This window comes from Myxocyprinus asiaticus, chromosome 40 (genome assembly GCF_019703515.2).
Source record: "Myxocyprinus asiaticus isolate MX2 ecotype Aquarium Trade chromosome 40, UBuf_Myxa_2, whole genome shotgun sequence".
NCBI classification, from domain to species: Eukaryota; Metazoa; Chordata; class Actinopteri; order Cypriniformes; family Catostomidae; genus Myxocyprinus; species Myxocyprinus asiaticus.
Genome location: NC_059383.1, coordinates 21315245 through 21339285, shown reverse-complemented (window position 1 = coordinate 21339285; position 24041 = coordinate 21315245). Strand labels below are relative to the sequence as shown.

The following is a 24041-nucleotide window of genomic DNA, read 5'->3' as shown; positions in this document are numbered from 1 at the left end:
TGTGGAGTATTTCTTGCAAGTCATTGGAGTGATTAGGTCATTTGTTGCACTCATGTAGCAGCCGAATAGGCCGGCTCACTGAACATTTGTTTGACTGTCTGAGGAAACTTTTTTGTTTTGTTTTTTGTGCTGGTTCCACATAGCGGCTGGAGTTTGTTTTGTGGGATAACACACCTTCGGGACAGTTATGTGGATGAACCTACACATTTTCTTTCCACCTATTGGCTGGAGTTTGTTTTATAGATTATCTTTTGTTGTGTAACTCTGTCTCACAAAGTTTGTATAGAAACACCAGACTTGAGCAATCCGACGGCAAAGTTGTCGCGGGGGCTCTCGTAGGCGTACATGGACTGTTTGAGTTTGGAGGGATGGACGCCAGTTGGCGCTGTCGTGCATGGAGTTAATGCGCACATTTTTCTTTTTTCTGTTTTTTTTTTTGTTATGGGGGAAGTTCGAGGTTTGATTGTTGTACTAATGTTGGAATGTGGTCTTTATAATTTTGTTTTTGACACACAATCTATTTTTTCTCATATGTCAAAATTTCAAGTGTTAATATGAGCGGATTGTCTCTCTTCATGTGGAATGTGAATGGGTTGGGGCACCCCATAAAAAGAAGGAAGGTTATTTCTCTTCTTAAACATAAAAAACATAAGAAATATTTGTTTCTTCAAAAATGCATCTTTCCCCACAGGAAGCTGAAAAATTTGGGAAGATATGGGGTGGACATGTTCCCTTTCGATTTCGGTCACTTACATTGCGTCGCTGACACTTACAGGAAAAACTCCTTTTCTCCGATTTCTGAACTCCTATTGGATCACGCCAATTCAGATGCAACTGAATTGAGCCAATGGCATTCACGCCCGCTCAGCCAATGACATTGAGCATGCGGCGCTCAGCTTTCTATATAAGCGGGTGGCATAACGCCATCAGTCAGAATTTATCTCCTTCACTCCTGGATTTCACAGTCGAATCGCACTTACCTGCAGTGGACGGTACTTCCCTTCTTTTCCCTTCCCTACAATTGCGCTGACTGGACTGTCTTTTTCAAGATGCCATTGCGTTAGTGCAGATGTGGGAAACCTGTTCCCACATCTGACGGCCACAAGAGCTGTATGTTCTGTCTGGGCCGCGCCCATGCAGAAGCAGTGCTGGTCGAGGCTGAATGCCCACACAGTGAGGCAATGTGCCTCAAAACGCTCTGCGCTCGGATAGCGCTATTTAAGTGCAATGACCCAACCGCTCTCACTCTGTTGCCTCCCCCGTCCCTTGAGGACCTGGGGAACGACGATGCTCAAGGCGAGGATATGGAGCAAACAGATTGTAACAGGTCCCGCATGCACCTACACCCCCACACTCTTCTTCCCCGTCGTGTTCATTAAAAGTCTTTGCCCACCTGATGGCGCTTCCACCCTCGTGCAATTCGGCGGTGGTGAACATGGAGAAGAGGAGAATGACGACGCTGTATCTCTCACGGCTTCAGACACTGTCACCTCGTCCACGTCAATGGTGCGCTCCATGGGAAATCTGGTCATCTTAGACCGTCACCTTTGGCTGACGCTGACCGACATGCGTGATGGGGACAAGTCGGCCCTCCTCGATGCACTGGTATCCCCCGCTGGTCTCTTTGGCAACGCAGTGGAAGCCCTGTCGTAGTGCTTCCAGACAGCCCAAAAACAGCAGCAGGCTATGAAGCATTTCATGCCTAAACGAGGTTGTACCGCTGCTCAGCCCAGCCATTCACACTCCGCTTCAGCGCAGCACCCCCCGAAATGGCAGCACTATACTCCCCAGGCCCCTCAGGGTCCATCTGGGCCAGCCGTTCACCCGAAAAAGCCTTGGCCCAAGCGCCGCTATCCACAGCCACCACACCAAGGGCCCCGACCATAGGGAAAACCTTCTTCTGATCAGCCTCAGTGTTCCTGATGGCTTCAGCAGCATGAAGAATAGTCCGCGTTGTTCACCATGGGGAAGCCCTGCCCCTAAGTAGACCTGCACAGAATCCCTGTTCTCTCCTTCGGCCATTCCTATTCGGGAGATTATTCACAATTGTTTATATGTGCCAATAAAGTGTATAAAATATGTGCACTCTGCCCGTCTTGCCGGCAGTGCGAAAAGAGAAAAATACACAAACCCTCACGAAAAGAGCTTCCTCTTCACGCACCCACACACATCCCACAAACCATCAGCCCCACCCCTGGGCCGGGCGCCATGTTAAGCTCTTCAGTGATCTCGCTATCCCCGCTGTCCGAGCGAATAAAAGCGTGGGAATCTCTTCCCAGCATATCAAATTGGGTGTTAACAACTCTAAAGCATGGTTACACACTTCAGTTTGTGAGACGGCCGCCGCGCTTCAATGGCGTGATGCCGTCCACAATGTCATCACAAAACGCTCACATTCTGCGTGCAGTAATCGACAGCCTGCTAGCAGTACAAGCAATAGAACCTGTCGAGCTCAGCGAGCATCAAAAGGGCCTCTACAGCCGTTATTTTCTTGTCACAAAGAAAGACGGTGGGTTGCGTCCAATTCTGGACTTAAGGCTTCTGAATCGTGCATTGTCAAATCGCCTGTTCAAAATGTTGACACAAAAGCAGATCATAGCACACATCCGCCAGAACGACTGGTTTGTCTCAATAGATCTGAAAGATGCCTATTTTCATATCCTGATCATTCCTCATCACAGACGCTTCTTGAGCTTTGCATTCAAGTAGATGGCATATCAATTCACAGTCCTGCCGTTCGGCCTTTCCCTCGCTCCACACACATTCACGAAATGTGTGGATGCAGCTTTAACCCCTCTGAAAGCAGAGGGACTGCGCATACTCAATTACCTAGACGACTGGCTCATTTTAGTACAGTCAGAGACTGTGGCGCACTCGCACAAGGACAGGCTGCTCGCGCATTTGAATACACTTGGCCTACGGGTCAATGTGAGGAAGAGCTCATTAATTCACAGTCAGGAAATATCCTTCCTGGGGTTGCGTTTGAACTCTGTAACAATGCGTGCTTTACTCTCAGCTGAGAGTATACACTCGATATGCAGCACGGCAGCAAGTTTCAAATTGGGCAGGGCTTTGCCTCTGAAATGCTTTCAGAAACTCCTCGGGCTTCTTAGGTCAGGTTTCCAGACGCAAAGTAGTTACTACAAATGCGTCCAACATGGGTTGTGGCGCATTATGCGACGGCCGCCTGGCATTCGGGGAATGGACGAATGTAAAACAGACCTGGCACATCAACCGCTTGGAGATGTTGGGGGTTATTTTACCCCTAAAAGCATTCGAGTCAGAGGTGACGGGGCATCATATTCTGATTCGCACCGACAACAAGTCTGTAGTGGCATGCATCAATCACCAGGGTGGTGTGCGATCACCAGCAATGATGACACTCGCACGACAGCTCTTCAAATGGAGCGGTGAGTGTCTCCTGTCATTATGGGTAACCCATGTGCCCGGCGGACATGCTCTCTCGACAGGGAGTGATCGCAGGGGAGTGGAAACTCCACCCTCTGATGGTCACGGAGATCTGGAACAGGTTTTGGAGGGCGGCGATAGATCTATTTGCCTCCCAGGAGACCTCTCATTGTTTCCTGTGGTATTCCATGACAGGACAGACCCCATTGGGGGTGGATGCATTAGCTCACAAATGGCCAGCGGGTCAAAAGTATGCATTCCACCTGCTGTGCCTCATTCCTCCACTCCTCTCCAAAATCAGGGAGGAAATGGAAACAGTACTACTGATCGCGCCAAGGTGGCCAAATAAACCGTGGTTTCCAGAAATAGTGGAGCTCCTTTATGCGCATCCCTGGGAAATCCCACTAAGAAGGGACCTTCTTTCTCAGTCTCGAGGCTTGATTTGGCATCCGCGGCCGGAGTTATGGAATCTTATGTGTGGCCGTTGAGTGGGTCGCGTCGGATGACGAAGATCTCTCACAGGCAATAAAGAATACAATTTTGCATGCTAGAGCCCCATCTATGAGACGGCTCTATGCCTACAAATGGAATGTGTTTGTGAAATGGTGCAAAACGTGACGTGACAGTCCCATTAATTGCCTTATTTATGTCATTTTGGAATTTTTACAGGAGCACTTAGACACAGGTCTTACTCCATCTACGCTAAAAGTATATGTAGCCGCTATTTCTGCAAATCATGCAGCTGTAGGGGGCATGCCAGTAGGTAGACACTGTTTTGTGGTCAGCTTTCTAAGAGGCACGAGGCGACTGAATCCTCCCCGCCCAGCTACAATCCCTACATGGGACCTGGCCTTGGTGCTGAACGCACTGACTAAAGCCCCCTTTCAACCGATCAAGACATTCGATCTGCATTCTCTTTCCTTTAAAACAGCTCTCTTACTCGCCCTGGCATCTGTTAAGAGGGTGAGTGATCTGCAGGCATTCGCAACACACAGCTCCTGTTTGCGATTAACTTCTTTATTGATTCATCTATTAGAAAGGAACAGCAAAACATATATATACAGAATCAATATTTAACCCTAACTATCTATACAGAACCAGGGACGGGCTTTCTCAGGTGGAAGCAACCAATGAGCCAAATGTCTGAGACCAAATGCATAATAATAAAATAAAATCTTGGGTAGGCCTAGCCCAACTTTGTCAATTGGCCTATGTAACTTCTTGAAATGTAAATTGGGACGCTTACCATTCCAAATGAAGGACTTCGCTATGCTATCAAATTGCTTGAAATTAGAGAAGGGGACATCTATAGGGAGAGACTGCAGCAAGTAATTGAATTTTGGAATACAATTAATTTTAATAACATTAACTTTCCTGATCATAGATAAATGCAATGAAGCCCACCTGTCCACATCGCTCGAAAACCGTTTTATTAAGGGGTCAAAATTAACTCTAACTAAATCACACAATTTTGCTGGAAATAAAATGCCCAAATACTTAATGCCCTGTTTGGGCCACTGGAAAGCACCCAGCTGGAAAGCCGTTACTGAGCAGTATGCTGTCAAAGCCAAAGCTTTGGATTTAGACCAACTGACTTTGTATCCTGAAAACTTAGAAAAGGAATTAATAATTCTGTGGAGGCAAGGCATAGATCTAATAGGGTCAGAGATGAATAATAAAATATCTGTGTAAAGCAAAAGTTTATGCACCATACCTTCTCCTCCTTTCTTATCGCAGCTGCTAATGGTTCCAGGGCAAGTCAGAACAATAATGGGGAAAGAGGGCAACCCTGCCGGGTGCCCCTATCCAGAGTAAAATATTCTGAAATTAATCCATTCGTTTGTACCGCCGCTACCAGGTGTCTATAAAGTAACTTAATCCAACCAATAAAAGTATCCCTGAACCCATACATTTCCGAAATCTTAAAAAGATAATCCCATTCTACCATATCAAATGCCTTTTCTGCATCAAGTGAGATGGCAGCGACCGGAGTCTGATCATTCGCCACTGACCACATGATATTGATGAAATGCCTAATGTTGTCAGAAGAGCTGCGGCCCCTAATAAACCCCACCTGATCTATATGTATAAGAGATGTCATAACTTTACTTAATTGGTTAGCCAAAATTTTTGAAAAATGTTTTACATCTAGCTGGATCAGGGAAATTGGATGGTAACTCTTACACTCGCTTGGATCTTTGTCCATTTTAAGAATCAGATTGATCCGGGCCTGCATCATGGTTGGCGGAAGCTTTCCATTCTTTAATGATTCTGTATAAACTTCTAACAAAAGTGGAGCCAATTCTGTAGCATAAGATCTAAACATTTCAGCGGCAAAACCATCTGGCCCTGGAGCTTTGCCTGAAGGCAAGGCCTTAATTACCTCGTCAAGCTCCTCCAAGGTTATTTCAGAATCAAGAGAATTGTTTTGGTCAGTCGTCAATTTAGGTAGTTCTAATGGTTCAACAAATTTTCTAATATCTTCATCAGTAGACGAAGACATGGAACTATAGAGATCAAGATAGAATTCTTTAAAAGCATTATTAATATCAATGACTGAGGTAAATATTTCACCACCAGCAGATTTCACAGAGTGAATGGTAGAAAAAGACTCTCTCTGTTTTATATATCTTGCCAGAAGAACTTTCCACGATAAAATAGTATTATATCTGTATTTCAATCGGGTCAATTCTCTGAGGCCATCAGACGACATTTGGCACTTCAGCTCTGCCTCGGCACTTTTAATATTCCCTTCCAACTCCACGAGTTCACGTGCTTTGGATTTTTTGGTGAATGAGGCATACTGTATGATCCGACCCCTAAGAACTAATTTAAGTGCTTCCCAAGCCACGCCCACAGAGGATACTGAGGACCAGTTGGTCTTCATATAAACATTGATTTCAAACATTTGTTGGAAATCAGGATTTTGCAAAAGGGATACATTAAAGCGCCAACAATATGATTTCTTTTTCTCCGTATGTGGCAACACCTCTTAACTCACCAGGGCGTGATGAGACTAAGATGTTTCCAATTGAGCAGTCAACAACAAATGAAATGAGGGATTTAGATATAAAAAAAACATCTATTCTAGAATAAATTTTATGGACTGATGAAAAAAATTTATAGTCCCTACCAGATGTGTTCAAAAATCACCAGATATCTGCAAGACCAAGATTTTTACACATCCTTTGAAGTGTCAGTGTTGCTCTAGGGGGATTACACACTTTTGCATCACTATAATCAAGGACTGAGTCCATCAAAAGATTAAAGTCTCCTCCCAATATTTTATCATGAGGGGTGCCAGCGGCTTGCAACATCCCTTCAAGATCTATAAAAAAACCCTGATCATCAGTGTTAGGTGCGTAAATATTAGCCAAAATCAACCTTTGCCCCTGAATGTCTGCTAAAACAATAATGACTCTTCCTATTTTATCTTTAATCTGTTTGAGAAATTTGAATTGTAGATGTTTATTTATCAGTATAATGACTCCCCTGCTCTTACTTGAACCAACACTAAAGAAAACATGTCCACCGCATATCTACCCAACTTTTTCAACTTCCTGTGGGGAAAGATGCATTTATTGAAGAAAGACTATATCACATTTCTTACACTTAAGAAAAGAAATAACCTTCCTTCTTTTTATGGGGTGCCCCAACCCATTAACATTCCATGTGGAGAAAGATAACCCACTCATATTAACAACTGACATATTTATATAATAAAAAAAATAAATTGTGTGTCAAAAGCAAGATTATACAGACCACATTCCCCATTAATGCAACAATCAAACCCCGAACTTCCCCTGAACAAAACAAACAGAAAAAAAGAAAAACGTGCGCATTAACCCTGCGCACGACAGCGCCAACCGGCGTCAATCCCTCAAAACTCAGAAGGTCCATGTACGCATACGAGAGTCCCCGTGACAGCTTTGCCATCGGATTGCTCAAGTTCGGTGCATCTGCACAAATTTTGTGAGGCAAAATTACATAACAGAAAATAATTTGTAAAGCAGACCCCAGCCAGCAGGCAGAATAAACACAAAGAACATGTAGATTCATTCACAGAACTGTCTTGAAGGTGTGTTCCTCCATAAATTTTCATAAAGAAATAAAACAGGCATCCCGGTCCCTCGGATGATCAAGAGTCAAATTCACTCGGAGGCCACGTAAAAAAAAATACACCATGACTTACTCAGTCCGTCAACTTTATAAAAGACGTCCTTTATGTGAGCATGTAGATATTTTGCGGTCATCCATAGTGTCCATTCTCAATCTGGCCGGGAACTTTAGTGTAAAAGCAATCTTCCGTCAATGCAAAAGTTTCTTGGAGTGTCATGCCACAAAACAATCTCCAGCTGCTAGGCAGAGCCAATGCAGAAAGAAATAAAAAATGGCACCCAGCTTCCTCAGACAATCAAGTCACTGAACAACGAGTCAGTCCACTCACATAAGAAACGCCCAATGGTTTACTCACCCATAGTTTGTATGAAGGCCAGTGCCTTTTTGGGGCATAAAAATACTTTGCTGCCGTCCTTGGTATCTATTCTCAGTTTGGCCGGATACATCAGTGCAAAAGGAATCTTACGTTGATATAAGAATTTGAACCGATCGCGTTTCTCTCTTGTCAAATTCGCAAAATCCAGGAAAAAGAAAATATTGTGATTCTTCCAAGAAAGCTTTCCTTTGCTCCTCGCCTTGCGTAACACAAGATATTTATCGGATGATCTCAGAAATTTGGCCAGAATTAATCAGGGCCTGTCTCCCTCAGCAGATCTGCGAGCAGGGCTCTGTGAGCTCACTCGATTTCCAGCTTATGGCCTGTTATGTCGAGCAGACTCAGGAAGAGCTCGTCCAGGAATTTCACCATGTCTCTGCCCTCTTCATGCTCAGGAATTCCAACAATTTGTATATTGTTCCTTTGATTCCTATTTTCAAGATCTTCCAGTGTTTCCAAAATAAAGTATGTTTTGGACACAGGCAGATTAGCGGATAATTCCCTTTCCAATGATTCCACGTAATCGATTCATTTCTCAACATCTGTCACTCTTGTGACCAACTCAGATCGACGTATTACAGCGAGATCCTCCAAGTCAGCAACTACCTTCGTCAGCATCACCGAGATGTTGGACAGTTGACACTGAATTTCTTCTCCCGATGTGCCGTCTAAATCGAGTCCCTGGCTCGCAGGCCTGTCAGAGGTTTCAGCTAGAGCATGTAAGTGTCTTTTAATGTCTCCAGAGTCTGAGGATTTTGACGTCTTTGCCATGTTTACCTCAAAGAGAAAATATGTAACTGGGTGTATTAAATCTCACTGGTTATAACATGAAAATAATCATAAAACCAGCAAAGTGCACAGAGCTAGCCGCTCACACGTCTGCTTCTCGCATGGCATCACATGACCTCTCACACAGCTCCTGTTTGAAATTTGGTCCGAGCAAATCTAGAGCCACGCTGAGTCCGAAAAAAGGTTATATTCCCAAAGTGCTCTCTACCCCCTTTAAGGCGTAGGTAGTCACTTTAAAAGCCTTTTACCCCCTCCCTTCCAGTCAGAAGAGCAATGCTTCCTCCATACGCTCTGTCCAGTCAGAGCGCTACACACCTATGTGTCCCGCATGAGCCAATTCAGACAAACGGACCAGCTTTTTGTCTGTTTCGGAGGTCGCTTGAAAGGCATGCCAGTCTCAAAGCAGAGACTGTCACATTGGACTATCGATGCTATAACACTGGCGTATAAATCTCAGGGAACCCAATGCCCTATTGGCATTAAGGCCCAATCAGTGAGAGGTATGGCCACCTCTTGGGCATGGGAAAATGGTGTTTCCATACAAGAAATCTGCCTGGCGGCAGGTTGGGCTTCACCCAGCACCTTTGCATGATTTTACAACCTTGATGTGCATTTGGTGGCTTCACAGATATTGTCTGTGCAGCAGCATTAATTCATTTTGTTCTAAGGTCCGCTTCGAGAACTCGATGAATTCACTTTGCTCCCGGACCGCACGCACCTGTGCTCTTCTAGGTCCGCTTAGTGTTTTCTATTCAACAATACAATACTCGGCCCTTCATGTTAAGTACCATCATACTTTGTTTACACTGCCTAATTACACTACATGCAATATATCTCTTATGTCTCAGCTGTGATTTAGACATTTGAATGTAAAGCAGTGCCACACTTGGGCCATGCCGCTTGAATATATATTTACTGTGTTTCCCACACAAATACATTAATATACTTGTGTCTCGGTCATGCCTTAGACACTCATTCTTTGGTTAAAAGATAGATATGCACTGTGTTTCCCTTAGTGGAACTCAGCTGTTTCACTACCGCACTGTGCACCTATCTGTGCTCTACTAGGTCCGCTTGGAGCCCTCTTAAAGGCAAAGCATCCTTCTACTGTGCGATGTGGATGTGCCTGTTACCTCGCCCCCTCAGAACTGTCAGGGTGAGGTTGATTTATTATAGGCTTCCTATAAGTTAAGCGTTGTATCTGTATGACACAATCTCATGTCCTGCTCCTTCTATACACTCAGGGTAGTTACAACGAGATTCACTCTTGAGTGTTATGTGTTACGTGTCCTTTGTCCAGTACCGCAGCATGATCGTACATGTTCCCATAAGCGTCAGCGACGCGATGTAAGTGACTGAAATCGAAAGGGAACGTCTCTGGTTACATATGTAACCTCGGTTCCCTGAGATGTAGGGAACGAGATATCGCAACGCTAGCTGTGCTACCGGACGTCACTATCAGGCTGCTCAGCCACCGCTTTCAGTCGATAAATTCTGACTGATGCCATTATGCTGCCCGCTTTTATAGAAAGATGAGCGCCGCACACTCAATGTCATTGGCTGAGCAGGCGCGAACGCCATTGGCTCAATTCAGTTGCATCTGAATTGCTGTGATCCAATAGGAGTTCAGAAATCGGAGAAAAGGAGTTTTTCCCATAAGCGTCAGCGACAAGATGTCTCGTTCCCTACATCTCAGGGAACCAAGGTTACATACGTAACCAGATATGTTTTCTTTAGTGCTGGCTCAATTAAGAGCAGGGCAGTCTTTACACTGATAAGTAAGTATCTACAATTCAAATGTCTCAAACAGATTAAAGATAAATTAGGAAGAGTCATTATTGTTTTAGCAGAAATTCTGGGGCAAAGTCTTATTTTGACTAATATTTACACACCTAACTGATTTATCAGGTTGATATCAGGGCTTTTTTATAGATCTTGAAGGGATGTTGCAAGCCGCTGGCACCCCTCATGATATAATATTGGGAGGAGACTTTAATCTTTTGATGGACTCAGTCCTTGATCATAGTGAAGCAAAAGTGCACAAGCCCCCTAGAGCAAAATCATCGCTTCACAGGATGTGTAAAAATCTTGGTCTTACAGATATTTGGAGACATTTGAACCCATCTGGTAGGGACTATACATTTTTTTTCATCAGTCCATAAGATTTATTCTAGAATAGATTTATATATATATATATATATATATATATATATATATATATATATATATATATATATATATATATATCTAAGTAATTCATTTAATCTGTTGGAAACATTTTAGTCTCAGATCACGTCCTGGTGAGTTTAGAGGTGTTGCCACATATGGAGAAAAGGAAATCATATAGTTGGCATTTTAATGTATCCCTTTTGCAAAATCCTGAATTCCAACAAATGTTAAAGACTGAAATCAGTGTTTATATGGAGACCAACTGGTCCTCAGTATCCTCTGTGGCCGTGGCTTGGGAGGCACTTAAGGCGGTTCTCAGGGGCTGGATCATACAGTATGCCTCATTCACCAAAAAATCCAAAGCACGAGAACTCATGGAGTTGGAAGGGAATATTAAAAGTGCAGAGACAGAGCTGAAGCGCCGAATGTTGTCTGATGGCCTCAGAGAATTGACCCGACTGAAATACAGATATAATACTATTTTGTCATGGAAGGTGGAGTTTTGGCTATTCAGGACAAGACAGTCGTACTTTGAGTCGGGGGACAAGGCAGGAAAACTTCTGACTAGATATATAAAACAGAGAGAGTCTTTTTCTACCATTCCATCAGTGAAATCTGCTGGTGGTGAAATATTTACCTCAGCCATTGATATTAATAATGCTGTTAAAGTATTGATCTTGATCTCTATAGTTCCACGTCTTTGTCTATTGATGAGGATATTAGAAACTTTGTGGAACCATTAGAACTTCCTAAACTGACGGCTGAGCAAAAAACATTCTCTTGATTCCGAGATAACCCTGGAGGAGCTTGGCGAGGTAATTAAGGTCTTGCCTACAGGCAAGGCTCCGGGGCCACATGACTTTGCCGCTGAGTTTTTAGATCTTATGCTACAGAATTGGCTCCATAAGTTTATACGGAATCATTAAAGAATGGAAAGCTTCCGCCAACCATGTCGCAAGCCCGGATCAGTCTGTTTCTTAAAAAGGACAAAGATCCAAGCAAGTGTAAGAGTTACCGTCCAATCTCCCTGATCCAGCTAGATGTTAAAATATTGTCAAAAATTTTGGCTAATCGATTAAGTAAAGTTATGACATCTCTTATACATATCAATCAGGTGGGGTTTATTCAGGGCCATAGCTCTTCTGATAACATTAGGCGTTTCATCAATATCATGTGGTCAGTGGTGAATGATCAGACTCCAGTCGCTGCCATCTCACTTGATGCAGAAAAGGCATTTGATATGGTAGAATGGGATTATCTTTTTAAGATTTCGGAAATGTATGGGTTCAGGAATACTTTTATTGGTTGGATTAAGTTACTTTATAGACACCTGGTAGCGGCGGATGGATTAATTTCAGAATATTTTACTCTGGATAGGGGCACCCGGCAGGGTTGCCCTCTTTCCCCATTATTGTTCTGTCTTGCCCTGGAACCATTAGCAGCCACGATAAGAAAGGAGGATGATTTTCCAGGGGTAGTGGTGGGAGGTGTGGCGCATAAGCTTTTGCTTTAAGATTATATTTTATTATTCGTCTCTGACCCTAATTGATCTATGCCTTGCCTCCACAGAATTATTAATTCCTTTTCTATGTTTTCAGGATACAGAGTTAATTGGTTTAAATCCGAAGCTTTGGCTCTGACAGCATACTGCATTTTTTAGTGGTGTGTAAAGATCCAAGAATTTTGGCTGAATGTTCAGAGTTTTGTGTGTGATGCATTGAGCACTCAAATTTCATTTTACCCCAAACACTGTATTTTAGGCGACGGGGTGGTCATTGATGTAGGGGATAAATGCATGAATAATTGGGTCCTGGCCGGTGTTTTGATAGGCAGACAGGTCATCCTTAGGGGATGGAAGTTGGCTGGAGCGCCCTCGTTTCGTGAGTGGTATGCGGAGATGAGCAGGGTGGCGGCATTTGAGGAGTTGGCCCATAGATGGTTGGGCAACATAGATTTGTTCATCAGGAAACGGGGCAGCTATTTAGCCTTTTTGGAAGGCTCTCAGGGAGGGGCAGTGGAGGGAGACTTGTTGTTTTGAATGTGTGTGTTGCAACATTTTTGTTTTTGAATGTATGCTTTTTATGTGTTTTTATGTTTCTAAATATTTTCTACTGTTTTATTGTCTGTTTGTGTGTCATTGTCAGTTGGCATTTGACCACTGGGGTGCCAGTTTGTGTTGGATGGGGGGTGGGGGGTTAATGTTCAGGAGGAAGGGTTGTACATTTATATAATTTTATTCCAAATTTTCTCTTATGTTTTTTTTTTTTATTATTATTATTATTTTTAATTTTTTATATGGAATCAATAAAAATTGTTAATAAAATAAATAAATAAAAAAAGACTTGCTATATAGTATCACATTTTATGGTTTAATGGTGCTTTTCTTTTTTTTTTTTTTTTTGGACTTGGGATTGTAATTTTGGATCTTCACAGCCCCAAAACTCATTCACTTTCATTCTCTGGAAAAGAGTGGCAAGATATTAATATTCCATTTAATATTCCAGAATATTAAAAAAAATAAATCACTTTTTATGTTTCATGGAAGAAAGATAGTCATGCAGGTTTGGAACGACATGAGGTTAAGTAAATAATTACATAACTACATTTTTTGAAAGATTACGATTGAGACTGAAGAATGTGTGCCAGACAGAGGCTTAAGGATTTTACTTTATGGGCTTCTTTCAGGGCGTAACCAAAGACTGGGCCTGACTGGAAGGCCCTACCGCCGAATTGGTGTGCTTGGAACATCCAAATTCTACATTATTCGCAACACCATCTTCACCTTTACACCTCAAGTATGTCAGTTAAAAATATGTTAACTTGTCAGTATTTGCTTCTATTCACTCATATCATTTGCATGTTGACTTTGCTGATTTTGGTTGAATATCCAGTTTGTAGACCATCATGAGTTTTATCTGGCTCTGGACAATCACATGGTAGTGGAGATGCTCCGTATCGACCTCTCTTACCTCTGCTCTCGCTGGAGGATGACCGGCCGACCCACAGTGACCTTCCCTGTTTTACACGGCATGCTCAGTGAGTGACCTCAAGATACCATAAATATGCAGACTTGGAGAGAGTCTCATTCTGAAAGACTCATTTAATTTTTGTTGTTTTGCAGCTGATGATCACAAATACATTGATCCTGCTGTTTTGGCCACCTTGAAAAAACTACAGGATGGTTACTTTGGAGGAGCAAGGTAACATTTTCAACAATGTCAACACAGTCAGGGGGAATTCACTAGGAATGAATTGTGCCCGGCCACTGATCAAAATGTTCTCAGTGGAAATCGTCTAAATTTTTGTCAGCTAAAGTCAGTCTTGGCATTAGGACTTTCCAAACTGTCTCCAGTGGCCGAAATTAGAACTACAGTTAAACACATCCGCTTGACCAAATACAGCTCATGCAGTCCGCATTTTGGTGAACATTTTTTCAAAGTAAAACAGCGATTACCTGCGGGATAGTGTTGTGATGTTAGCATGGTGCAAATAGGCTTGAGATCGCTGCCTTTTTTCTGCATTGATTATCAGAAAATGTTCTTGATAATTATTGGCATGTTTTCAGACATAAATAGGGCTATTCGTTGCACAATAGTCTTTGTCACTTCACACATATTTCTCAACACAACTTTAGTAAAACATGTGCAGCAGGGAAACGTAAAGGGAGTCGCACACCAGACGCATTGGATGAACGACTTGGTGTATTCTAAAATTCGAAACAATTATTTTCTATGAAGGTACACTCACTGCCGCTCGCGGTCTGTTGCAGCACCCAGCTATGTCAACGGAGGCTGCTCAAAATCCTGCTGCACCACGGAGCACAACTCGCATAGTTTTCCATTAAATTCTAACCAAATCATTATCAAAGGACATAGATTATTTACTCTAGCCATTACTGGATGATACTGTACATTGTGTATATGCATCTTTCATAAAGCCTACACAATGTATTTTCAGTTACAAGAATGTTTTTTTGTGGTTTGACAGCTTGAATAAAACATATTCAAGGCTACATAAAGAGAAACTACATAATAAATGTCAACATTTCTAATCTTTCAGCTTGCACAGTTACACCAGTTACATACACTAACCTGCAAACTCATCAACGTCACTTTGTTCATTCTTGAAGAAGTACAAAATCCATCGTACCTTTTCTGTGTACGCTGACTTCACAACTTTGGACTGCCACCTGCACCGCATCGATGTGTCCTGTGTGTGCCTTGTCCTACCCGCAGCAGGGCACTTCTCATCAGTGTGCGATCGGCATCAGTATTAAGTACAGTAAATGTTATATCACCCCCTTGTGGTCTCCCAAAGCTATTACGCCAGACTACATTAAACAGAAGGCCAACTGACAGTGAACTGGAAAGCACATAAATTAGGTTTCTAATTTAAATTCAGCTTAGGTTAATATTGTAAATCGATGCCTCAAAAACATATCAAGAAAATAACGTGCCGATCAATAATCAATGTACTGATGTTTTATGACATTCCAAGCAAACATGCCCAAAAAACTGTGCTGAACGCAATTTGGATTGCACAATTCCAGATCTTGCAGGTCGGTTTTGAGTGTTACATTGTGGTGGATGCTGCGGACCATGATCTAGCATGTACTTTACTGGAAGTATACAGTATCGCTCTGTTTAGTGAATTCACCCCTCAGAATGCAGTATATTTGTTCCACATGTGAAGTAACTCATGAACAAATAAGTTTTACAATTTAAGGGTTAAGACTGGGAAACTTTCCGCTTTTCTTGACACTTCCTGTTGTGCCCATCTTACGTTTATGGACTGTGGTGAGTGAAAATGCCACCGGCAGCCATCAGCACGTTTTACTAAACTTTTCTGCTGAAGAGACTAAAACCATCAGATATCATGAGTGAAATTCTTCTGTTCAGTCAGTTGCCACTAACTACATTATATGTTGTTGCCTTGTATGGAAGCTACTTTACATTGCATGTGCCTTGCTGTGTAAATAGCTCCCACTTTCCTTAGGAATTGTTAACCCAGTAATTACATTTATGTCATAATTTACTCACCCTCATGTCGTTCCAAAGTCATATAACTTTCTTTCTTAGACAGATGACAAAAGTATTTGTTTTTAATAAATATCTCAGTCCGACTTTTCATAGTGCTCATGAATGCACAAGGGATGTCAAGATTTTCATTGAAAAGTGACTTCAATTTTGCCTTGTTTCTCATAAAAATGTATTGTATGTCTTCAGAAGACTTGGATTATGACACATGAGTCTCATAGACTACTTTTATGACACGTTTGAGTGTCATTTTTTAAGCTTATACAGGTTTGAAACAACAAGAATGTGAGTAAATTATGACAGATAACTATCCCTTTAAAGAACTTAATTAAAGAACTTCTGAAAAATGTATCCACAGCACTGATACAAACCGGTAAAGATTTAAACAGTTGCCTTATACTGGAATTTTAATTTTATTAGTTAAAAAACACTGACTAATATTTTATTTTGGATGGCTCCCTCAGCTGGTGCATCTTGTTTTTGTTTTGTTTTTTGTTTTTTTGGCTGTTGACTTTAATTTCGTTTTGTTTTTTTTTTTTGTTTTTTTGGAAAACATTTAATGTGAAAAGTCTGGCCAGTGCTTGGCAGTGACAGTTATATTTACTGACGCATGGGCCACAAGTCAGTTGTGAAATACTCTATTACTTCTCAAGAGTGACAGCCAGGAGACTTAACCTTTGTGGCTTTTATTTAATTTGTGTGTGTGTGTGTGTGTATGTGGGCGGGTTTGGGTGGTTTACGAGGACATTTTTTTAGGTTACAGACTGGTAATTACAAGGGTATTATGCTATAAATGTGGTTTATGACGACATTTCTAGTGTCCCCATAATTCAAATTGCTTAAAAACATACTAAACAATGTTTTTTTGAAAATTTAAAAATGCAGAACGTTTTTTGTGAGGGTTAGGTTTAGGGGTAGGGTTAGGGTTAGGGGATAGAATCTATAGTTCGTAAAATATAAAAGCCATTAAGTCTATGGAGAGTCCTCATAAGGATAGCCGCACCTGTGTGTGTGTGTGTGTGTGTGTGTGTGTGCAGAGGTGGATGACCTGGCTGTATATCTGGATCAGCTACTAGCAGTTCCTGGGCAGAGCACCATTAGTGCCACTAAAGGAGGCCTGAACCGCTTCAGGGCTGCCGCCCTAAAGACCCTAGAGATGGTGTCTCTAGTGCACAAAGCCAGAGAACTCAATATACACAGTGAGTTCAGAATAGGGCAATTTTCAGACTGTCATTATGTTTCTATTCTGAGCCTTGTTCATTGTCATTTGTCTTTTTTAACTTTTGAAGTTGTAAAATAAGGGACACTCCACAGTTTTAACAATAAATGCATTAAGAGTTAATATGCGTTATTAATAAAAATGGTATATCCTTTCTTATATGCTAAAATTAGAACTATCCTGACTCATGACTTATATAAAAAAATAAAATATTTTATATGTTAAAATTATATTTGTTTAAAAATAATTTGATTATTTGTCTTCTTAATCTTATTTATGTATACATTTTGGTTGGTTTATAAGTATTTTGTTTTATTTTTTATAATTTTCTTTTTTTATTTTTTTCCTTCACCTGTACTTGTCTTTATGACTCAGTGATTGTATTCATACATTGTTTGATATTATTGAACATTTATATAGAAATAAATACACAGTTTTAGCACCATTTGTGGAATTTTCAGACGGTCCCTTGCCCACCATAGGCAAATTTTTCAACTTATATCAATGTTAAATTAGTGATCTGGAACGATTTCACCGTGACGCCATCTGACCAGATTAAATACGGGACAAATCGTATTGATTCGATACGGGACATGTCATTTTATCTTTAAATACAGGACGATCCCGTATTTTACAGGACGGGTGGCAACCCTATCATTGCAAATGCTCAGAATGCATAATTTTGTTTTGACCTCTCCACAGATGTGCACATGTACCTTCCTACTAAACTGTTCCGTTCTCCAGCACCAAACCTTAATTTGCAGAATAACAAAGGCAAGGTAGAGTACACAAAATCTGTCAAATTACTGGCTTTCACTGTGAACATTTGAGCATTAAATAAAATAATAATGCCATTGTCTCTGCGACTAACAAAAGTATGCCTGATTCCTTTTCGATTTTTCAGTTTATAGTGTCTAGCCCATTTGCAGGTATCTACACCTCACAATGAGCTTTCATGCTTTATTATTGATAAGGTGCCTGAGTCACAAGCCATTTCTACAATGAACCTGCCCAGAGATATCAATGGTGGGATTGACTACTCAGCCCTAGTTAAGATGCTGAAACACACTCAAAACTTGCAGGATCAGGCTGACATTCTCTACATCCTCTTCAAAGACAAGTTAGTACCACTGATAGTATAAACAACTTTCCGTTTAATACGCTATATATTTAGAATGCTCAATCTTCAAAATTGTGTTGCTAGATCTAATGCCTAGGAAATAGCTGTAAATGAGGTGTGAAGGTTGTGGAGAATTTTTTTATTTATTTGTTGGGTTTTCTGTTCTAAGGGGAATGGACTGGGACACCAGGCTACATGGGAAAGGGTGGACAGTGCAACGGCTCCTGAGTGACTTGTATGAAACGGCAGGAAACCTGAAACACTGGGGCCTCATCCGGATGATCTGTGGAATGCTACGCAAGAAAGTCGAGGAGCTGGATGCAGTGAGTTCTAGTACTGCTACTCTTCTGTTGTTAGTTCTCTACGCCAGTCTAGGTCAGCTTAGTGTAAGAGGGATAGATAATTCCTTTTACATAGGTTTTTGAGGAACACCACATAGTACACAAAGATAATTATGTTGGCTTGACAAAGCCAACATACTGTTATTCTATAAACTTTGTTTAGCTTTTTTTCTTTTCTTTCAAAATCCCTAAACCAACAACAAAATTTCTAACATCTCTTGAAGCTTTCAAGCTACATCCACCAAACCTGGTACAGACCTTCAGACTGTTCTGAAATAGTGTACTATGACTTTTCAAACTGATAGGATTTACGTTTTTTGCACAGCAGATGATCAAAAATGTGAAAAATCCATAGACTTATTTTGACCAAATGTTTAAACAGGCAAACAGAATGTTTGCTAATTTAAACTACAACTTTCAAAAATTCAAATGTAAACAAACCCACAAAATGCCTTTAATCTGATATCTATGGGACTGTTTATCTGACTATCTATGTGATACTCTGTCTGAATATTTATCTAGCTAGCAGTTCATCTTCTGGTAATGTCAGTGTAAACAAACTTTTAAAACTAGTTTAAACTTCAGACAAGGCTTTGTCAAGCCAACATCAAAGGGGGTATATACAGGAGGTCACTTCATGTGTTTATACTGGTAGCTTTGCTATCCAGTTGAACAAGCACATTCCAGTTTAACCTGGCCTCATCAATGTGTCTCCGTCAAACACATAATCCGATCTTCCATTACCACGCAATATGCAAATAAACCAGTTCACTTCCGTGATTACGCTAATGCCAATCATCAAATTTAATAGATGTGATTTATTATTTGATTCCAAGTGACTTTACCCAGTGTGCAAGTGTGTATTTGTGCGCGCGCTGTGTATTTTCCCCTCGGTGCTAAGATATGTCTATACATGTCAGCTACACTCATTGTCAGTGTTTAGTTCCTGTTTCGTCAGTGATCTCCATCAATTGTGGAAATACCATCTGTTTCTTGTGACAGTCTTTACCTAGTTACGTATATTATAAGATCATCTACTATGTAATTAGAATTTAATCAGTATAACTTATATTATGCTTTTATGCAATTATACATAATGCAGGTTGGGACTGATTTACAGGGTTGTTGTTGAATATATTCAACAGGCTTGCTCCGATTTGCTAAGTCATCAGAAACATCTTACAGTTGGCCTTCCTCCTGAACCACGAGAGAAAACTATATCAGCGTGAGTTCCAAGCATCTAAACACACACACTGAATGCACTCACATTTACCTGATCATACTTCAATATTTGTCTCCTTATAGCCCTATGCCCCCAGATAAACTGGCAAAGCTCATTGATGAAGCTAGTGAGAACAACCTCACCATTGCTATTCTCACTCAGGTTAGAGTTGCGTTCATAATGTCTGCTTTTTTATTATTTCATCTACATGTAAATCTTGTACATTTTCATTCTTTGATTTTCCACTAAACTCATGTATGTGTTTGGCAGGAGATAATGGTGTTCCTGGGCATGAGCATTCGTACCCAGCCAAAACTATTCAGTGAAATGTTCCGCCTCCGTACTGGCCTCATTCTTCAGGTCATGGTCACTGAGCTCTCCCAGTCCCTCAATTGCTCAGGTATCTTAGCTCATGTTCCTATTTAACTCCCCAAATTAACTTTAAACTCATTCCTTTGCCATTCAGTAAATATTTTTAATAAGCTATCACAAATGTAAAGGTAGAGCATGTATGTTGATGTATTAGTTTGATATTATTTAGTACTCTGGTTGTGAGCAAAAGGATCATATTGGTTATTTTTGGTTGTAGGTGAGGAGGCTACAGAGAGTTTGATGAACATGAGCCCATCTGAGCTTAAAAACCTGCTGCTTCATATTCTCAGTGGCAAAGAGTTTGGAGTTCAAAAAAGTGGTAAGCATTCATTCATGTTCCCACCCTCATTTTGTTCCAAATCCATCTGGCTTTCTTCCATGGAGCCCAAAAGGAGTGTTCTTTTGAAAGAAAGAAAGAAAGAAAGAAAGAAAGAAAGAAAGAAAGAAAGAGAGTTTTAGAACAACATGAGGGTAAGAAAATGATAACAGAATTTTCATTTTTGGGTGAACTGTCTCTTTCAGCTCATAGCCCCCATTGTACTTAACCCATCAGTTCTTTGAATGTGTTCTTGTATTTTTTACCATATAGTTTGACCATTTGTTGCCATTATAATTTTGTGTCAGTACGCTCAACAGGAAATGTGGTCAGCTCTGCCATCAGTATCCAGGACATGAGCAAATCTGGCTCAACCAAAACTGAACTAAAATTCAAAAGCAAACAGGGGTCTGATATCAAACTGGTGAGAGATCCTGCTTTGATTTAGAATCAATGTTTAACCTTTAGTTGCCATAGCTTAACAACAAGCTCTTTCTTATCTCCTGTAGTTTGTGTCAGTCCATTCCTTGGATATTGGTAACACTGAATCTGGGGTGAGTGGACCAGAAGTTTTATCCTTTTGTCCAAGGCTGGCCTTTTATTTGTAGGATTGCTAATATGAACTATTTTCAATGAAGCTATTGAAGTCATTTCGGGCTCTGTGCTCATCTGCTTGTCCTCCAGAGGTACAGACTTCCATACATCGAGTCATTTCAGGGATCGTTAGGAGCTACATTGGTGCGTGACAGCAGACATGGCCAGTGGCTTCGTCGCAGACGTCTAGATGGAGCTCTTAACCGAGTTCCCATTGGTTTCTATCAGAATGTGTGGAAGATTTTGCAGAAGGTGGGTGGGACCACATTATAGTGAATGCAAAGACTAGGCTTGTTCAAGGAATAGTTCATCCAAAAATGAAAATTCTCTCATTATTTACTCACTCTAATGTTGTTCCAAAACTATTATAATGAAAGTTGTCCATGCAGCTTGTGCATCATATTCCAAATCTACGAAAGACAGTGGTGAATTCTCAGGGCCAACAAAGCCTTCTCTGCTGGCGTAACATGCCTAATAAATGGCTAAAATATTTTTTCATCCTTTCATTCTCATTCACCTATTTGCATATGTATTTTCAATCACTTTCCACTCCTTATCCATCTACAAACGAATAGCAAAAAACTAAAATTTTATCTAATCAGAATTTAATCCTTGATTTTTACAACTGAAGCGTGATGGCTTTTTCACAAATCGCATGCCCGAAACTGAGCGCGTTAGCCAAAGCAATACGTGAGTCTGAGTTCCACCCCGTGGACTCAGAATGTCTACAGAATCCCTCAGAAGTCAGATTGTCAGATTCATCAGCCAATAAAATTTATTTATTTGTTCTTGGTGGGTGTGGTTTTTAGGATATGTCCCAGTTGAGGCCTTCTAGCTGGCCTTGAGTGACGCAATCACGCTTTAAGTGATGCGTGTAATTTGAAAGCGAAGTGCACAAGATCTATAGCTGATGAGTCGGCTGTCATCACCATTGAGAAAGAGATCCTTATGGATTTAAAAACCCGCGATGTAAACAGGAAAGGAGGGCTGATTTTCTTTTCAAGTAATGTTTTTTCACATTGTTATAGCAACATCAGGAGTTTTCTACGTGTAAATTAGACTGCTTGAGCATTCAGTGTCGTTTCAAGTTTGAAAAGTAACCGTGTACCCTTACAAAACAAAAATTATTGCAAGCAACATTTAAATCGCAAATATTATTAGATAGCTTTTTCCTGGAATTAGACCTCCTTGGTTTTGGCTTTAGTGCATGAGCATGTTTTCAAAATGTCAGTTGGTATTATTAGTTGGCTGCGAAGTAATGTATGATGTCCATAGGCATAGGGTGTCTTATTATTTGTGAAACAGTGTTTACTTAATGGCATGAATCTCACTGAAGGCCTAGACTTAAAATGCATGGGCCACTACTGACTAAAGACTTATAATTTTTGAGTTTTGGTAACAAACACAAATTTAAGTGAAAATCTTTGTGCTTAACAATGCAAGTTCTTGGGTGTTCATGCTTGCCACTGTGAATGAGATTCTCTCATGGTGCTGATGAATGTACAACGGACATCAACATTTCTTGCAAACACCTTTCGTATGTCTTCAGAAGACGTTGAATATGTTGTAGGAAAATTATTACCTAATTTCATTTTTAGGTGAACTATCCATTTAAGCTCATTGACAAACATGTTCTTGTCCTTAAACAGTGTCATGGGTTGTCTATTGAGGGCTTTGAACTTCCATCCTCAACCACAAGAGAGGTAAACAACTTAGATGTTTTGTGACATGTAATCATCTACAGTACATGTGGCCCATAAATCTCGTTAGTTAGCTAGTTAGTTAGTCTTGAATTTACATCATAACAAACTAATGCCTTTTCCAGATGACTCCAGGTGAAATAAAGTTTGCAGTGCATGTGGAAACAGTGCTGAACCGCGTTTCGCAGCCTGAATACAGACAGTTGTTGGTGGAAGCCATCCTGGTACTGACCATGCTGGCCGAGGTGGACATCCAGAGCGTGGGTGGTGTCATTCAGGTGGAGAAGATAGTACAAATGGCCAGTGACATGTTCTATAAAGATCAGGTCAGCTTCATGCAGGCTCTACAGTCCTTGTTATTTATCAATAACGTTCATATGAAGCATAATCTGCTGGCACATGAAGATCTAGGGTAACGACTGACAAAGGTTCATGTTTTCAACTGTTTCTACAGAAAGAACTGGGAGCTGATGAGAGTCTCCTCGAGAGAGATCAGTCAACCGGCATCTGCAGGCTACTCTATGACAGCGCCCCTAGTGGTCGTTTTGGAAGCATGACCTACCTTTTTAAAGCAGTGACTACATATGTTGAGGACTTTCTTCCCAGTGGAGCTTGTGCTCTTCAGTGAGACAGAAATATGTAATTTTGTCTTAAAGATGCACTCAGTAATTCTTTCCTCTTTAAAATGTTTTACCCTAAAGAAATAAATGTTACTTTTGAAAAATATATTTGAAATCACATACACTCACATGAGATGACAACTTAAGTCAGATCAGTATAAAAAATAAAAGCTATGTTTCATTTAACATGGAGCTAGTTTGCCTAATGGGGGTCACCATGTTGAGATCACATGACCAGTTGAATACAACTTGCATTATTTTATTTGCTTATGTTGAATTAATTGATCATGGCCTACTGCCAAAAGTGCACTTCTACAATGACATTGGTAACTGAGAACTATTACTATAGAACTAGATGTTAGTATAGGTCAGTAGAAGTCCAAGATGACTGCCGTATTAGCCTGCATAATAAAAAACTCTGACATCCCCTTTAAGGATTTTGAAGAAGGCTAGTCAGCCTCATAGCAATATACAATCTCTTTCAACCTCAATATTGGACAGTTAAATCTTAAATTTACAGTTAAATGCTAGGTGCAGTGATTTTTTTTCAATGTGACCGCGCCTTAAGTGTCAGCACACCTGAGTGCACCTTTAAGTTTTTGTTGAAAAGTGCTTTGTTGTGAAGTTGGAAACCATATTT

At 40.8% G+C, this 24041-nt stretch overlaps 1 protein-coding gene across 2 annotated transcripts in view; it reads left to right on the top strand.

Moving 5' to 3' along the window:
* Positions 1–23946, top strand: part of phka1b (phosphorylase kinase, alpha 1b (muscle)) — a 33341-nt gene extending 9395 nt beyond the window's left edge. Inside the window, exons 15-32 of one of the 2 annotated variants that reach the window (XM_051681171.1) lie at positions 13547–13656; positions 13753–13897; positions 13983–14061; positions 15587–15657; positions 16935–17096; positions 17819–17895; positions 18091–18236; positions 18406–18559; positions 19723–19802; positions 19883–19961; positions 20070–20199; positions 20389–20490; positions 20808–20911; positions 20997–21041; positions 21172–21333; positions 22731–22784; positions 22907–23107; positions 23236–23946. In XM_051681171.1, coding sequence (XP_051537131.1) covers positions 13547–13656; positions 13753–13897; positions 13983–14061; positions 15587–15657; positions 16935–17096; positions 17819–17895; positions 18091–18236; positions 18406–18559; positions 19723–19802; positions 19883–19961; positions 20070–20199; positions 20389–20490; positions 20808–20911; positions 20997–21041; positions 21172–21333; positions 22731–22784; positions 22907–23107; positions 23236–23409 — 2075 coding nt within the window. In that variant the 3' untranslated portion in view covers positions 23410–23946. Of the gene's footprint in view, positions 1–13546; positions 13657–13752; positions 13898–13982; positions 14062–15586; positions 15658–16934; positions 17097–17818; positions 17896–18090; positions 18237–18405; positions 18560–19722; positions 19803–19882; positions 19962–20069; positions 20200–20388; positions 20491–20795; positions 20912–20996; positions 21042–21171; positions 21334–22730; positions 22785–22906; positions 23108–23235 lie in introns of both variants that reach the window. The other variant, XM_051681170.1, reaches the window with a different exon arrangement.
* Positions 23947–24041: the final 95 nt, after the last annotated feature.